Raw genomic sequence first — 17,760 nt, 5'->3', positions numbered from 1 at the left:
ATGGTTGCCTCTTAAAGTCCTTTCAAATGGCCTAGCAAGATGGTAAAGCAGCCATGATAAAACAGAAGAGAAATGTCAGATTAATGTTTTGTCAATGACGCAGACAAGATTCGGGCAATTGCAGCTCAATCTACATTTCAAAACCCTCTAACATTTGGAGAATGGTGTCCAAGTTAAGAAAGCAATCCCAGTGGTCAAATGGTTTATGGTTTCAACATCTCTCAGCTCTTCAATCTGTACACCGCCAGCTTTAATTTCCCTGCAAATTGCACAACATTCCTTCATCGTTGCAGGATCAAAACCTTAGAATTCCCTACTTAGTGCAATAGCCTCATGGACTGCAGCAGTTGAAGGAGGTTTAACATAGCTTTCTCAGCTCAAAATAGGGATAATTAAAAAACGCAGTATTGCTAGTTCTTTTAGTGTGTGGCTGATTACCAAGTGGAAAATGTGATTTATAATTCACACTTGAAGCAGGGCCATTAAGGTTACCTCCTATCAAAAACAACAGAAAGCGATAACTTACCAGTAAATATTGTGGGGATCAGGGGCATAGCTCACACTCCAGTTTGAAGCATGGAGGAACTCGCTGTTTGAAGATCTCTGAGGCTCTCCACAGAATATACAGCCCTGAAACTTGCAGGCATTGAAGTCTCTGAGAATTCTGTGGAAATAAAATCAGATGTAAAAGTAAAGTGAAACCTCCACATTGAGTTGGATAATGCACCAATGCCAGAACCCTCAGCAATGATGAATTGTGCCTTGCAAAAGTTTGAATATACTTAAATTGACCTGTCTCTTTAACACTGGGATCTCTGCTTATACCCACTTAGCTTCAGGTAAGCCTACAAATTAATCCCTTACAGTAATACTTGCTGGACAAGCAGTAGGAAGCTCATCAGTGCTTGTGTTAGTAATCTGCATGGTTATGCTTGGTTAATCTCTTGCACCTATTTGAGTGCCTTAAACCTGTCTCATGCAAATCTGCACCAAAGCATTCTCTATGGGCAAGAAGTGCGTTCTATGGGAAAAGCATGTTGTATTTCAAATCAGGTAAACTTGTATACTGTTCTCAGTAGCTTGCTCTGGTGGGATGGTAATGACATTAAAACAAACTTGTTCATATGCAGCAACATGCTCATTTGGACAGAAATGTGATGTCCTCACTAACACCATTGGATCTCTTCATGCATATTCTAGGTCCCACAGATTCCTGTTTCCAAGCCTACAAGGTAGAGTTGCAAACAGAGCGCAATGTCAAATGCACTGCGTGACACACATCCTGTAGGGCATTGTGTGTAGAGCAACACGAGGATTAAGCTGACATCATGAAACCAAAGGAGGGCCACTGGTCATCAATCTCAAGATGCATCACACCCTGGAAACTCCTGAAAATCTGCATTATTCTTGCAGAAGATATAGTGGAATTCCACCAGTCAGCTGAGAATACTGCAATCACAATCAGGCAATCACATCACAAAATACAGTATGGACTTGCTGGGCCAAATTTTGTTGGTTTCATCTTAATTTTTTGCATCAATGCTAACACAGCAATGGCCATGACGTCCAAAGCACAGGAACACTCTAGTTGAAGTTTTAAAAGGGTGATGCCATAGCAAGACTGAATTTCAGTAATTTTTTGTTAAATATTCAAGAAATAATAAGTACTGTTACAGAGAGTAAGGAATGCAAGGCAGTGATTACAGAAAATGATAAAGGGTCAAATTACACCATCTGAGACTTAAACACGTATGTTCTCCAGTTCCTTGGTGTGTAAATACAATGAATAATGTCACAGAATTGTTAGAAACTTAGAATAGTTACTGCAGGAGGCTATTCAGCCCACCATGTCTGTGTTAACCCTCTGAAGGAGCAATTCACCTAGTGCCACTCATTTTGAACATATGAAATAGAAGTAGGTGGTCATTTGGTGATGGCGTAGTGTCATTGTTGTTGGACGAGTAAACCAGGGTAATGCTCTGGGGACTCGGGTTCGAATCTTGTTAGAATTCAATCAAAAATAATCTGGAATTAAAAGTCTAATGACGACCATGAAACCATTGCCGATTGTTGTGAAAACCCATCGAGTTCACTAATGTCCTTCAGGGAAGGAAATCTGCAGTCCTTACTTGGTCTGGCCTACATGTGACTCCAGACCCACAGCAATGTGGTTGACTCTTAAATGCCCTCTGAACAACAGCAATTTGGGATAGGCAATAAATGCTGGCCTAGCCAGCGACACCCACATTCCATGAACTATAAAAAAAGTACCAAGATCCCTCTGCAACTTGGAATTCTGCAGCTGTCCTCCGTTTAAGTAATACTCTGCTTTTTTATTCTTCCTTCCAAAGTGAACAACCCCACATTTCCCGACATTATACTCCATCTGCCAGATTTTTACCCACTCACTAAACCTCTCTATATCTGTCTGCAACTTCCTTATGCCCTCTTCATAACATACTTTCTCACCTGTGTCATCTGCAAATTTAGCTATCATGCCTTCACTCCCTGCATCCAAGTATTGATATAAATTGTAAAAAGTTAAGGCCCCAGCACAGACCCCTGAGGGACTCCACGCATTTCATCCTGCCAATCAGTAAAAGACCCATTTATACACAGTTTTCTACCAGACACCCAATCTTCTATCCATGCTCATGTTACCCCCTACACCATTTATTTTCCACAATAACCTTTGATGTGACAACTTATCAGATGCCTTCTGGAAATCCAAGTAGAGCATGTTTACAGGCTTCCCTTTACCCACACAGCATGTTACTCTTTTAAAGAACTCTAATAATTTGGTTAAACATGATTTCCCTTTACGAAATCATGTTGACTCTTCCAGATTACCATGAATTTTTCTAAGTGCCCAGCTATAACCTCCTTAATGATCGACACTAACACCTTCCTCAATTCAGATGCCACACCCCTGCCTTTCCCCTGGAGCCCTGCAATTTTTTCCTTTTGATAATGACCAATTCCCTTCTGAATGACTCAACTGGCCCTGCCTCCACATTCTCAGCAAGTGCACTCCAGATCCTAATCACTTGCTACATGAAAGTTGTCCTCATTGCCATTGCTTCTTTGTGTATGCCTGGTGCTGTTCCTGACATGCCCTCCTGCATTCTTTATTGAACCAGGGTTGATCCCCTGGCTTGGTGGTAATATTAGAGTGGGGATATGTCAGGCCATAAGGTAGCAGATTGTGGTTGAGTACAATTCTGCTGCTGCTGCTGATGGCCCACAGCACCCAGTCTCGAGTTGCTAGATCTATTCGAAATCTATCCAATTTAGCCTGGTAGTAGTTCCACACAGCAGGATGGAGGGTATCTTCAAAGTTAAGATGGGACTTAGTCTCCACAAGGACTGTGCGGTGGTCACTCCTACTGATACTGACATGGGCAGACATATCTGCGGTAGGCAGATTGGTGAGGATGAGGTCCGATTATGTTTTTCCCTCTTGTTGGTTCCCTCACCACCTGCCACAGGCCCCAGTCTCACAGCTATGTCCTTTAGGACTCAGCCAGCTTGGTGGTACTACCGAGCTACTCTTCTTAATGGGCATTGAAGTCCTCCACCCAGAGTACATTGTGTGCCCATGCCACCCTCAGTGCTTTGTTCAACATGGAGGAGTATGTGCTGTTTGTGGTATATATAAACAATTTAGACTTGAATGTAGGAGGGTTGATCAGTAAGTTCACGGATGACATGAAAATTGGTGGGGAGGAGGATAGCCTTAGATTACAGGAGGATATAGACAGGCTGGTCAGATGGGCTGATCAGTGACAAATGGAATTTAATCTGGACAAGAAAGAGGTGATGCACTTGGGCAGGACAAACAAGGCACAGGACTACACGATGAATGGTAGGACACTGGGAAGCACCGAGGATCAGAGGGACCTTGATGTACATGTCCACGAGTCCCTTAAGGTAGTGGGACAGGTAGATAAGGTGGTTAAGGCAGCATATGGGATACTTGCCCTTATTAGCCGAGGCATAGGACATAAGAGCAGGGAGGTTATGCTGGAACTGCATGAAACGCTGGTTAGGCCACAGCTAGGGTATTGCGTGCAGTTCTGGAATCTGCATTATAGGAAGGATGTGATTGCACTAGAGAGAGTACAGAGGAGATTTACCAGGATGTTGCCTGGGCTGGAGAGTTTTAGTTATGAGGAGACATTGAATAGACAGGGGTTAGTTTCCCTGGAGCAGAGGAAATCGAGGATGATTGAGGTGTATAAAATTATGAGGGGCATAGATAGGGTAGACAGGAAGGAACTTTTCCACTTGGTGGAGGGATCAATAAACAGGGGGCATAGATTTAAGGTAAGGGGCAGGAGGTTAAGAGTGGATGTGAGGAAGAACTTTTTCACCCAGAGGGTGGTGGGAATCTGGAACCCACTGCCTGAAAGGGTGGTAGAGGCAGAAACCCTCGTAACATTTAAGAAGTATTGGATGTTAAGTACTTGTTTGACCGGCACAGACTCGATGGGCCGAAGGGCCTTTTCCTGTGCTGTGGACCTCTATGACTCTATGAGTACTGCTTCATCAGCTGAGCGGGGGGAGGTACGTGGTAATCAGCAGGAGGTTTCCTTGCCCATTTTTGACCAGATGCCATGAGACTTCATGGGGTCTGGGGTCAATGTTGAGGACTCCCAGGGCAACTCCCTCCTGACTCAGGTGAAGCCTTCAAGGTGAGGGGCAGGAGGTTTAGGGGGGGATGTAAGGAAAAACTTTTTTACCCAGAGGGTGGTGACGGTCTGGAATGCACTGCCTGGGAGGGTGTTGGAGGCGGGTTGCCTCACATCCTTTAAAAAGTACCTGGATGAGCACTTGGCACGTCATAACATTCAAGGCTATGGGCCAAGTGCTGGTAAATGGGATTAGGTAGGTAGGTCAGGTGTTTCTCACGTGTTGGTGCAGACTCGATGGGTCGAAGGGCCTCTTCTGCACTGTGATTGTGTGTGACTGTATAACATTGTCGCCACCTCTGCTGGATCTGTCCTGCCGGTGGAACAGGAGGTACCCAGGGATGGCGGTGGTGGTGTCTGGGACAGTATCTGCAAGATGCGATTCTGTGAGCATGATTGTGTCAGGCTGTTGCTTGACCAGTCCATGAGACAGCTCTTCCAATTTTGGCACAAGCTCCCAAATGTTAGTAAGGACGACTTTGCAGGGTCAACAGGGCTGGGTTCGTCATTGTCCTTTTCAGTGCCTAGGTTGATGCCGGGTGGTCCATCCGGTTTCCTTCCTTTTGTATTGACTTTGTAGCGGTTGGATACAACTGAATGGCTTAATAGGCCACTTCAGAGAGCATTTAAGAGTCAACCACATTACTGCTGATCTGAAGTCACATGTTGGCTAGACCATGCAAGGACAGCAGATTTCCTTCCCTAAAGGACATTAGTGAACCAGATGGGTTTTTAATGATAATCAAAAATGGTTTCAAGATCATTAGACTTTTAATTCCAGATTTTTATTTTATTCAAATTCTACCATCTGCCTTGGTGGGATTCCAACCCTGATCTCCAGAACACTACCCTGGGTCTCTGGATTACCAGCCTAGTGACAATACCATTTCACTTTGCATCTGTCTTTACCAAGGAAGATGCTGCTGCCAAGGTCATGGTGAAAGGAGGTGGTAAATCAGACGCTTGAAAAGTTTAAAATTTATAAGGACAAGGTATTGGATAGGCTGCCTGTACATAAAGTTGATAAGGCACCAGATGGGATGTATGAGATTTGGAAGGAGTAATTTGACAAGGAAGTATTCAATGAACGGCATGACACTAGGAAGTTCTGAGGAACAAAGGGACTTTGGCGTGTGTGTCCATAGATCTCTGAAGGCGGAGGGGCATGTTAGTAGGGTGGTGAAAAAGGCACATAAGACACATAATGTGCCTTTATCAATCGAGGTATAGATTACAAAAGTAGGGAGGTCATGTTGGAGTTGTATAGAACCTTGGTGAGGCCACAGCTGGAGTACTGTGTGCAGTTCTGGTTGCCACATTATAGGAAGGATGTGATTGCACTGGAGGGAGTGCAGAGGAGATTCACCAGGATGTTGAAACACTTAAGTTATGAAGAGAGGTTGGATAGACTTAGGTTGTTTTAGTTGGAACAGAGAAGACTGAGGGGCGACCTGATCGAGGTGTACAAGATTATGAGGGGCATGGACAGTGTGGATAGGGAGCAGCTGTTCCCCTTAGTTGAAGGGTCAGTCACAAGGGGACATAAGTTCAAGGTGAGGGGCAGGGGGTTTGGGGGGGATGAGGGGAAAAACTTTTTTACCCAGAGGGTGGTGACGGTCTGGAATGTGCTGCCTGGCAGGGTGGTGGAGGTGGGTTGCCTCACATCCTTTAAAATGTACCTGGATGAGCACTTGGCACATCATAACAATCAAGGCTATGGACCAAGTGCTGGTAAACGGGATTAGGTAGGTAGGTCAGGTGTTTCTCATGTGTCAGTGCAGACTCGATGGGCCGAAGGGTCTCTTCTGCACTGTGAGATTCTATCCAAGGATACTACAGGAAGAGAGTGTGGCAACCGCGGAGGCATTGGCTATAATTTTCCACTCTTCCTTAGAAGGTAGGTGGTGGCAGATTGCAAGTGTTACACCCTTGTTCAAAAAAGGATGTAAAGCTAAACCCAGGAACTACAGGTTGGTCAGTTTAACTTCAGCAGCAGGGGAGCTTTCCGAAACAATAATTTGGGACAAAATTTATAACCACTTGGGTAAATGCAGGTAATTAAGGAAAGCCAACATGGATTTAAGGGAAAATCATGTTTAACTAACTTGCTGGAGCTTCTTAAGAGGTAAGAGAGGTTGATGAGGGTAATGCTGTGTACATGGACTTCCAAAAGGCATTTGATAAAGTGCTGTACAAAAGACGTGAACAAAGTTATAGCTCATGGAAAAAAAGGGACAGTAGGAACATGGACACAAAATTGGCTTAGTGACAGGTAATAAAGAATAGTTGTTTCTGGATATTCTTCGGTGTGGAGGGAGGTTTGTAGTACCCAGGGAGCCTTGCTCTTCCTGATATATACTAATAACCTAGACCTTGGCATACAGGGTACAATTTCAAAATTTGTGGATGATGCGAATCATGGAAACATTGTGAACTGCAAGGAGGATAAGCGTAGAACTTCAAAAAAGGACAGGCAAGTTGGTGGAATGGGGAGGCAGGTGACAATCAATGCAAAGAATTGAGAGGTGATGCATTTTTGTAGGAAGAACAGTGAGACACAATATAAAATAAAGAGTACAATTCTAAAAGGGGGTGTAGGAGCAGAGGGATCAGGTGCATGTGTGCACAAGTCATTGAAGGTGGCAGGACAACTTGAGAGCGCTGTTAAAGCAGCATATGGTATCCTTGGTTTTATTAATAGGGGTATAGAGTACATATTAAACTTGCATAAAATACTGGTTTGGTCTCCTATAAGATCTTCCTGATATATATTAATGATCTAGACCTCGGTGGTACAGGGCAGAGTTTAAAATTTTACGATTGACACAAAACTTGGAAGCATTGTGAACTGTGAGGAGGATAGTGTTAAACTTCAAAAGGGCATGACAGGCTGGTGGAATGGGTGAACAAGTGGCAGTGCTAAGTATGAAATTATTCATTTTAGCAGGAGGAACGGGGAGAGGCAATATAAAATAAAGGATACAACTTTAAAGTGGGTGCAGGTGAGGAGGGACACGGGGTACATGTGCATAAATCATTGAAGGTGGAGGGATAGGTCAAGAGAGCAGTTAATAAATCATACAGCATCCTGGGCTTTATAAATAGGGGCATAGGGTACAAGAGCAAGGAAGTTATGATAAACCTGCATAAAACACTGCTTTGGCCTCACCTGAAGTACTGCATCCAGTTCTAGGTACTACACTTAAGGAAGGATGTGAAGACATTACAGGGTGGAGAAGAGATTCACAAGAATGGTTCCAGGGATGACTTCAGTTACTTGGATATATTGGAGAAACTGAGCTGGGGAAGGAAAGGTGAAGAGGAGATTTGATAGAGACGTTGAACATCAGGGGAGGTCTGGACAGAATAGTTAGGGCGAAATTATTTCCATTGGTGGAAGGATTGAGGACTAGAGATTACCAATTCAAGGTGATTGGCTAAAGAAGCAACGGTAACATGGAGTGATTAGGATTCACTAATCATGAGTGATTAGGATCTGGATTGCACTGCTGGAGTGTGTGGTGGAGGCAGATTGAATCGTTGCTTTCAAAAGAATATTGGATCATTTTGTGAAGAGAAAAAATTTGCAGGGCTACAGGGAAAAGGTGAGGTGTCAGCTGTGGCTCAGTTCATAGCACCCTCGCCTTTGAATCAGAAGGTTGTGGGTTCATGTCCCACTCCCAGAAACCAAGAACTGTGAATGTACTCGAAAGAGTTACAATCTGTGACTGTTGATAACTCGAAAGAGTTACAGGGAAAAGGTGGGAGAGTGGCAGTAGGTGAACTGTTTTTGTAGAGAAATGACAGGTCGAATGGCCTCCTCTGTGCTATAACCATTCTATGATTCTAGGTAGAAGAAACTGCAGCTCATTCAAGACTCGATGTTGGACAAGCAGAATGTCAACAAAGGCAGTGGAGGAATTGAAAGTGGTGGGGGAGAAGTACAGCTGGGTGTAGTCAGCGTACACGTGGAAGTTGACCACATGTCTGCAGATAATGTTACTAAGGGGCAGTATGTAGATGAGGACGGGGATAAATCAAGGACGGATATTTTGGCAATTCAGGAAGCAATCGTATGGGAGTGTGAAGAAACACAAACAAATAGCTAAAAGTGGAAACTAAGTGAGGGCAGTTCCACTGATCAAGTGTTGATCGCATTTAGCTTTTTTTGAAGCTTACAATATCTCAGACTCCTAGTCGGAGATGTTTGACTCCTGGATAGTTTGGTGATCGCTGTTCCCTAGGTGTGCTTCCATTTCTTGTACAACTGTATCTATTACAAATACAAGATCAAGATAAGCACTGCCTTAGGATGAGTTTTTTCTAACTCAGGAGGACATTCAGTCCATCATGGCCCTGATGGCTCTTTGGTACAGATATCCAATTAGTTCCACTCCCATGTCCTTGTAATCTCTGCTCTGAGGAAAATAACCATAGCTCTTTAGTCCCTCCTTGTAACTAAAATCGCTCATCTCTGATGCCATCTGGTAAATCTCCTCGGCAGCCTCTCCAAGGCCTTTACATCCTTCCTAAAGTGTGGTGCCCAGAACTGACCGCGGTACTCCAGTAGAGGCTGAACCAGTGGGCTATAAAGGGAGAGCATAACTTCATTGCTTAGTACTTTTTGCTCATTTGTAAAGCCAAGGATCAAGTATGCTGCTTTTTCTTAAAAAAAAGTGAGCCTTATCAGATAAAAGCAAAATACTATGGATGCTGGAAATTTGAAATAAAAACAGAAAATGCTGGAAAAACTCAGCAGGCCTGACAGCTTCTGTGAGAGAGAAACAGAGTTAACGTTTCTGAAGAACAGTCATATAGACTCAAAATGTTAACTGTTTCTCTCTCCACATTTGCGGTCAGACCTGCTGAGTTTTTCCAGCCTTATCTGATTGCTGTGGACACCTTCAATGAATTTTGTACATATACATGCCCCAACCCCAAGTCCCTCCGTTACTGTATTTCCTTTAGAATGGTGCCATTTATTTTATATTCCCTCTCCTCATTCTTCCTAATTGCACCATTTCACATTTGAAATGTAAGTTGCATCTGCCCATTTAACTAGTCTGCTACTGTCCTTTTCACTGTTTACTATTTTGAGTTATCATCTGTAAACTTTGAAATTATACCCCGTATAACCAAGTCCAGGGGTAGAATTTTACATTCCATCCCCCAGCAGGTTTGTCGACAGGTGGTGAACATAAAATTTTTTGGATGGCCTTCCCAAAGGGTTCCCATCTGTCCTGACATCTCCACAATTTTATGCTGGGATAGGCAAGATCTAGGCTGGCCCTTGCCCCAATTGAGGCCCTTAAGTGGCCAATTATTGATTTATGGGATGTTTCCCAGCAAGCCTCAATCTTCAGGCTGGTAGGAAGAATTCAGGGGTATAGGGGAGGTCCGAAAAGTAACCCTGTTCAGGCCTCAGACGGGAAGGGGTCGCCTCCATCAGCAGCCTCCTTTCAATATTGGCTGCCCCCCACCCCTTCCCTCTAAATGGTCTGGCCCCTACAAGTGCTCTCTTCTCTCCCCCACTCCTCCCTCTTCGCTCTGAGACTCCCCCAGACTTACTTGAAGTCATGGGACTTAAAACTGGGACTGCATGCAGTCCCCACAGTCTGGTGCTGCAGGGACGAGAGAGCTGCCAGTCAATCAGGTTGGCTAGCAGCTGACTGAGGCATGGATCCTGCCTCCAGCCAATTAACATTAAATGGCTGTGGGGCAGGCAGTAATGGCGGGGATGCATTCGTTGCCGGCTCCTCGGATGGCGGGAATGGAAAATCTGCTAGTCTAAAAATCCTTGCCTAGATCTTTCATACATATGGCACTCAGTAATAACTACTGAGAATCACATTTACCGAATCTGATTTTATCACATGCATTTCCCAGTTTGATTGAATGAAGCTTTTAATTAAAATAATTTTACTGTACTTATATTCTCCAATTGCTTTGTCATTCTCCTTTTGCCAGCCTGAGGTTATATCATATACCCCAACTGTTGCTTGGATTATTAAATTTAGAGACATTTCCCCAGAATTTGTTCACTCTAACTGGTCTCCTTTCATTGGATTAACTATTTATTTTCCAAATGACCCTGACATACAGAACCACACCCCTCATCTATCTACTCTCTTTTTTTAATGTTCAAGGTTACTGAATGTTGCATTCACTTGCATCCTCAGCTAGGTCTGATTTTTTTTTTATTATTCATTCATGGGATGTAGGCATTGTTGGCTAGGTCAGCATTTATTGCCCAGGTCAGCATTTATTGCCCATTCCAAATTGCCCTCAAAACTGTGGTGGTGAGCTGCCTTCTTGAACCTCTGCAGTCCATGTGGTGTAGGTACACCCTCAGTGCTGTTAGAGAGGGAGCTCCAGGATTTTGGCCCAGAAACAGTGAAGAAACGGTGATAGAGTTCCAAGTCAGGATGGTGTGTAGGGGAACTTGCAGATGGTGGTGTTCCTATGCACCTGGTACCTTTATCCTTCTAGGTGGCAGAGGTCACAGGTTTGCAAGGTGCTTTCGGTATTCTGACAATTGTAGTTGTCTACTGCTGCAAAGCCTTCCAATTCTGGCACCTTGTAGCATTCGTGTGTTTATATTTAATATAGATCTTTGTCCTTGAAGTCCCCAAGTTTCTGGTTAATCTTAGTCTTCGGCCATGATAACTCTGCAATGTGTCCATGCTCGCCTGTTAACTTGCCAGCCCACCGCTCCCCCAACGTCTCTCTCATCCTGGATCTTTTACCTCCCTACCCATCTATTTCAAACAATTCTCAACAGTTGCTTCTTCAAAAATCTCTTTATCCCTCAGTGGCTTGGGTGCAGCCAATCCTCCTGGTTTCAATACTTTTTTGTTCTGAAACTGTTTCTGGTTACGAAGTTTGCATTACTGTTCTCACTTCATGCTGTCAACCACTCATTAGCATTTGTCATTTTTTTTTTGAACTTCTCAACTTTTCCAAACGCTGTGAGTAACTAGAGAATGCTAGCATGTACTTTCTTTGGGCTTTGAGTTTGTCTACAATGCTCTGATTTGTAAGCTTGACTCACCGAGCTGCTGCCTCTTCATTGTCGAAAGTTACAAAAGCCATACCAAGTGGTTTCTCATACACTTTTTCCTTTTCTTTCACATAGTCCTCCTTCAGTTTTTGTTCTAATTTAGTATAATATTCCACTGCATTTTCCTGTAGAAAGAGAAACATCCTCCATTACCACAGACAAGAAAAGCCCAACTGACAAAAAGGCAGAAAGGTAGAAAGAAAAAATGTGGACTTGCTGCCTTCAGCATTATTGAAGCTGTCAATCTGGAGAAGAATGGAGGTCAAGCAATTTCTGCACCTTGCCCCAACCATATGAACATCAATTTACCTACGCTAGTAATAGCAATACCAATTGTTTTATCTAAACTGCCATTTTATCTCAGGGATCCAGGTGCTGTCCAAGACTTCCTGACATAGAGGTTTTAATTTAGCACATTATCTACTGATAAATTTTCCTATGAACCTGAAACGTATCAATGAAATGAGAACTAGTACTCTTATTAAAATCACTTCACATACCTCTTCACAGCCTTTAACAACACAACAGCACAGCTGACCACAGGGTTTGGGATTTATCATAACTGGTGTTTCTTCTTTGGAATAGTAGGTCCGACTACGCTCAGCTTTTCGTCTGAAATTCAAGGAGCAAAGATAAAGTTGCACATACAATAGCATGATCTCCTTCTGGCATGGATAGCTTTTCCATCTTAACTGGGAAAACTAGCAACAAGATGCTTATGTAGAGGCTACAGTATTGCACTGGTAACTCAAAAGTGAGTGCCTCTATGGAAAGCTTTGGAAGTGAATTTACATTTGTAATTTGCGTGCCAACACCAGGAAAAATGACTACAAAACCTGCTAGATTTGATAAAAATGAAGCAGAGTATTAATTACCATCATAGCACAAGAGTTACTTACCTGTTTGCATCAAGACGCATCAACTTTGCCACATTATAGCAGAGTCGGGCTTCGTAAACAGTGCAGTCTGGGTAAGCTTCTCTGCAAAGTACATAGCATCAGTTAATCGAACACCAACATCACTGCTTCCCATTAACTCAATGACACTGCATTGTTTAAAAATTCCAACCCAAAGTTTTCACCAGGCTGAAGAATTAACTTTAACATCTAGATTCATAAACTAATGTAAATCAGCTCATATTCTCTATGAGCTTCTAATCTTGTAATCACTCCCAGGTATACAAATGTTCTATATCTAAAACATTTGAACCCCATGATTAGATTCCAGCCCTGCAATCACTCACAGCTATCAATTAAAAGACCATTTGAAATGCTTCAAGGTGTCAGCTGTGGCTCAGTTCATAGCACCCTCGCCTTTGAATCAGAGGGTTGTGGGTTCATGTCCCACTCCCGGAAACCAAGAACTGTGATTGCACTCAAAAGAGTTGCAATCTGTGACTGTTGATAACTCGAAAGAGTTTCAGCTGCTGTTGTTGGGTCTGGTAGGCCAGGCCAGGTAAGGGATGACAGATTTCCTTCCCTAAAGGGCATTTTTGAGGTGTCAGCTGTGGCTCAGTTCATAGCACCCTTGCCTTTGAATCAGAGGGTTGTGGGTTCATGTCCCACTCCCGGAAACCAAGAACTGTGATTGTACTCGAAAGAGTTGCAATCTGTGACTGTTGATAACTCGAAAGAGTTTCCCTAGATACAGGGGTGATACCAGAGTGAAGGATTCCATCACACTCCTGACTTGCACCCTTGCAGATGGTGGAAAGGCTTGGGGAGTCAGCAGCTGAATTACTTGCTGCAGAACATCCAGCCCCCCATCTGCTCTTGTGGCCACAGTATTTATATGGCTGGTCCAGTTCAGTTTTTGGTTAATGGTAATCCCCAGGATGTTGATAGTGGGGGACTCAGTGATGATAATGCTATTAAATTGGGAAACGGTTAGCTTCTCTTGTTGGGGCTGGTCATTGCCCAGCACGAGTGTGATGTGAATGTTGCTTGCCACTTATCAGCCCCAAGCCGAGATGTTGGCCAGGTCTTGCTTGAGAGATGATTACTTAATTACCTGACGACGTACCACAAAATTCTACTCCAATGATTAAAGGAGCAGGGCAGCATTGACACAAAATTGGATAAAAAACAGTTGTGGTAAATGGCTGTTTTTTCAATTGAAGGCAAGTACACAGTTATATTCTCCTGGGTACAGTACGAGGACCACTGCAGTTTTTATGTACATTAATGACTTGGGTTTGGGGATACAGGACACAATTTCAAAATGTGCAAATGACACAAAACTTGAAAGTGTAGTGAGTAAGTTAGTGACAAATTTCAAGAGGACATAGGCTGGTGCAATAGGCAGGCACATGACAGATGAAATTCAATGCAAAACAGCATGATGTGATTCATTTTAGTAGAAAGAGTGGGAAAGGAGAAGAAAAATGGCCAGATCTGAGTGGAGTGGCCAGGAATTTGGGTTGGGACCACTATTTTTTCTATATTATATCATGACTCGGAGTCAGAAACTCAAATCAAATTGGTCAAATATTCAGATCATATTAAACTAGAAAATAGACAACTCGGCAATTACCACAAGTTCAGAAAAATATATACAAGTGGAACAATGGCAAATGAAAATGAATCACAGAATCTCTCAGTGCAGAAGAGGCCCTTCGGTCCATCGGGTCTGCACCGACACATAAGAAACACCTGACCTACCTACCTAATCCCATTTATCAGCACTTGGCCCATAGCCTTGAATGTTATGACGTGCCAAGTGCTCATCCAGGTACTTTTTAAAGGATGTGAAGCAACCCGCCTCCACCACCCTCCCAGGCAGCACATTCCAGACCGTCACCGCCCTCTGGGTAAAAAAAAAAGTTTTTCCTCACATCCCCCCCTAAACCTCCTGCCCCTCACTTTGAACTTATGTCCCCTTGTGACTGACCCTTCAACTAAGGGGAACAGCTGCTCCCTATCCAACCTGTCCATGCTCCTCAATCTTGTACACCTCGATCAGGTTGCCCCTCAGTCTTCTCTGCTCCAACGAAAACAATCCAAGTCTATCCAACCTCCCTTCATAAATGTTTCATCCCAGGCAAAATCCTGGTGAATCTCCTCTGCACCCCCTCCAGTGCAATTACATCCTTCCTATAATATGGTGACCAGAACCGCACACAGTACTCCAGCTGTGGCCTCACCAAGGTTCTATACAACTCCAACATGACCTCCCTACTTTTGTAATCTATGCCTCGATTGATAAAGGCAAGTGTCCCATATGTCTTTTTCACCACCCCGCTAACATGCCCCTCCGCCTTCAGAGATCTATGGACACACACGCCAAGGTCCCTTTGTTCCTCAGAACTTCCTAGTGTCATGCCGTTCATTGAATACTTCCTTGTCAAATTACTCCTTCCAAACTGTATCACCTCACACTTTTCGGGGTTAAATTCCATCTGCCACTTATCTGCCCATTTGACCATCCCATTTATATCTTCCTGTAGCCCAAGACACTCAACTTCACTGTTAACCACCCGGCCAATCTTTGTGTCATCCGCAAACTTACTAATCCTACCCCCCACATAGTCATCTATGTCATTTATATAAATGACAAATAATAGGGGACCCAGCACAGATCCCTGTGGTATGCCACTGGACACTGGCTTCCAGTCACTAAAGCATCCTTCTGTCATCACCCTCTGTCTCCTACAACTAAGCCAATTTTGAATCCACCTTGTCAAATTACCCTGTATCCCAAGTGCATTTGCCTTCTTTATAAGTCTCCCATGTGGGACCTTGTCAAAGGCTTTGCTGAAATCCATATAGACTACATCAACTGCACTACCCTCATCTACACACCTGGTCACCTCCTCAAAAAATTCAATCAAATTTGTTAGGCATGACCTCCCTCTGACAAAGCCATGCTGACTATCCCTGATCAAACCTTGCCTCTCCAAGTGGAGATAGATTCTCTCCTTCAGAATTTTCTCCAATGGTTTCCCTACCACTGACATGAGAGTCACTGGCCTGTAGTTCCCTGGCTTATCTCTACAACCCTTCTTAAATAGCAGAACCACATTAGCTGCTCTCCAGTCCTCTGGCACCTCCCCTGTGGCCAGAGAGGAATTAAAAATTTGGGTCAGAGCCCCTGTGATCTCCTCCCTTGCCTCCCTCAGCAGTCTGGGACACAAACCATTCAGACCTGGAGATTTGTCCACTTATAAGCTTGCCAACACCTCCAATACCTTGTCACTCCCTATATCAATTTGCTTAAGAGCCTCACAGTCTCTCTCCCAGAGTTCGATACCATCATCCTCATTCTCTTGGGTGAAGACGGATGTGAAGTATTCATTCAACACTCTAGCGATGTCCTCTGGCTCCACCCATAGATTGCCCCCTTGGTCCCTAATGGGCCCTACTCTTTCCCGGGTTATCCTCTTCCCATTGATATACTTATAGAATATCTTGGGATTTTCCCTACTTTTACCAGCCAGAGCTTTCACATATCCCCTCTTTGCTCTCCTAATTGCTTTCTTAAGCTCCACCCTGCACTTTCTGTACTCCACAAATGCCTCTGCTGATTTGCTTCCCTTGTACCTGCTAAAAGCCTCTCTTTTCCTTCTCATCGTATCCTGAATATCTCTGGTCATCCATGGTTCTCTGGGCTTGTTACTCCTTCCTATCACCCTAGAGGGAACATGTTGAGCCTGTACCCTCCCCATTTCCTTTTTGAACGCCCCCCACTGCTCCTCTGTAGATTTCCCCACAAGTAACTGTTCCCAGTCTACCTTGGCCAGATCCTGCCTTAGTTTACTAAAATCCACTCTCCCCGAATCCAAAACATTTTTTTGCAACTTGCCTATTTCTTTGTCCATAACAAACTTAAACTGTACCATGTTGTGGTCGCTATCACTAAAATGCTCCCCCACCACCACCTCAGCCACCTGTCCGGCTTCATTCCCCAGAATTATGTCCAGCACTGCGTCGTCCCTTGTTGGACCCTCTACATATTGACCTAAAAAGTTCTCCTGTACACATTTCAAGAAATCCACTCCATCCAAGCCCTTAACACTATGTCTATCCCAATTAATGTTGGGAAAGTTGAAATCACCAAATATAATTACCCTATTATTGTTTTTACACACCTCTGCAAATTGTGCGCATATTTGCTCTTCAATTTCCCGCTGACTATCTGGGGGTCCAAAATAAACAACTAACAATGTGGCTGCCTCTTTTTTATTTCTAAACTCTACCCACAAAGCTTCATTCGATGCCCCCTCCAAGATTTAATCTCTCCTTACTGCAGTAACTGACTCCTTAACTAATAATGCAATGCCTCCCCCTCTTTTATACCCTGCCCTGTCTCGCTTGAAGATTCTATATCCCAGAATGTTGAGCTGCCAATCCTGCCTCTCCCTCGTCTCAGTGATGGCTACTATATCACAATGCCAATCCTCACCCTTAACTCATCAGTTTTACCTGTAATAGTCCTGGCATTAAAGTAGAGGCCATCCAGCCTTGCCTTACTCCCTTGAAACTTAATGCAGCTGTACACCCTCTGACTTGATTGTTTTACTGTATTATGATGTGTCCCTATTCTGCTAACATTGTGTCCCTTCCACCTGCCGAATTAGTTTAAACTCCTCCCAACAGTACTAGCAAACCTGCCCACAAGGATGTTAGTCCCGCTCTGGTTCAGATGTAGACCGTCCTGCTTGTACAAGTCCCACCTTCCCCAGAAACAGTCCCAGTGATCCAGGATTATAAAACCCTCCCTCCTGCACCAACTCTTAAACCACGTATTCATCTGCGCTATTCTCCTATTTCTGAGCTCGCTAGCATGTGGCACTGGGAGTAATCCAGAGATTACAACCCGAGAGGTCCTGCCTTTTAGTCTACTGCATAACTCCCTGAATTCTTGATGCAAGACCTCATCCCTCTTTCTACCTATGTCATTGTACCATGACCTCTGCCTTATCACCCTTCCCCTTCAGGATGCCATGCAGCCGTTCAGTGACATCCCGGACTCTGGCACCAGGGAGGCAACATACCATCCTGGAGTCACGTT

At 43.9% G+C, this 17,760-nt stretch overlaps 1 protein-coding gene across 1 annotated transcript in view; it reads right to left on the bottom strand.

The window, feature by feature from the left end:
- The window catches only part of LOC144681046 (mechanosensitive cation channel TMEM63B-like), a 314,615-nt gene that overhangs the window by 47,985 nt on the left and 248,870 nt on the right, over positions 1-17,760 (bottom strand). Inside the window, exons 11-14 of the mRNA XM_078542732.1 lie at positions 12,651-12,731; positions 12,252-12,363; positions 11,743-11,876; positions 527-664 (exon numbers count right to left, since the gene is read on the bottom strand). Of these exons, the coding sequence (XP_078398858.1) occupies positions 527-664; positions 11,743-11,876; positions 12,252-12,363; positions 12,651-12,731 (465 nt within the window). The remainder of the gene's footprint in view (positions 1-526; positions 665-11,742; positions 11,877-12,251; positions 12,364-12,650; positions 12,732-17,760) is intronic.

This window comes from Cetorhinus maximus, chromosome 5, assembly GCF_964194155.1.
Source record: "Cetorhinus maximus chromosome 5, sCetMax3.hap1.1, whole genome shotgun sequence".
Classification (NCBI taxonomy): domain Eukaryota; kingdom Metazoa; phylum Chordata; class Chondrichthyes; order Lamniformes; family Cetorhinidae; genus Cetorhinus; species Cetorhinus maximus.
This window is presented reverse-complemented; position numbering and strand designations above follow the sequence as displayed.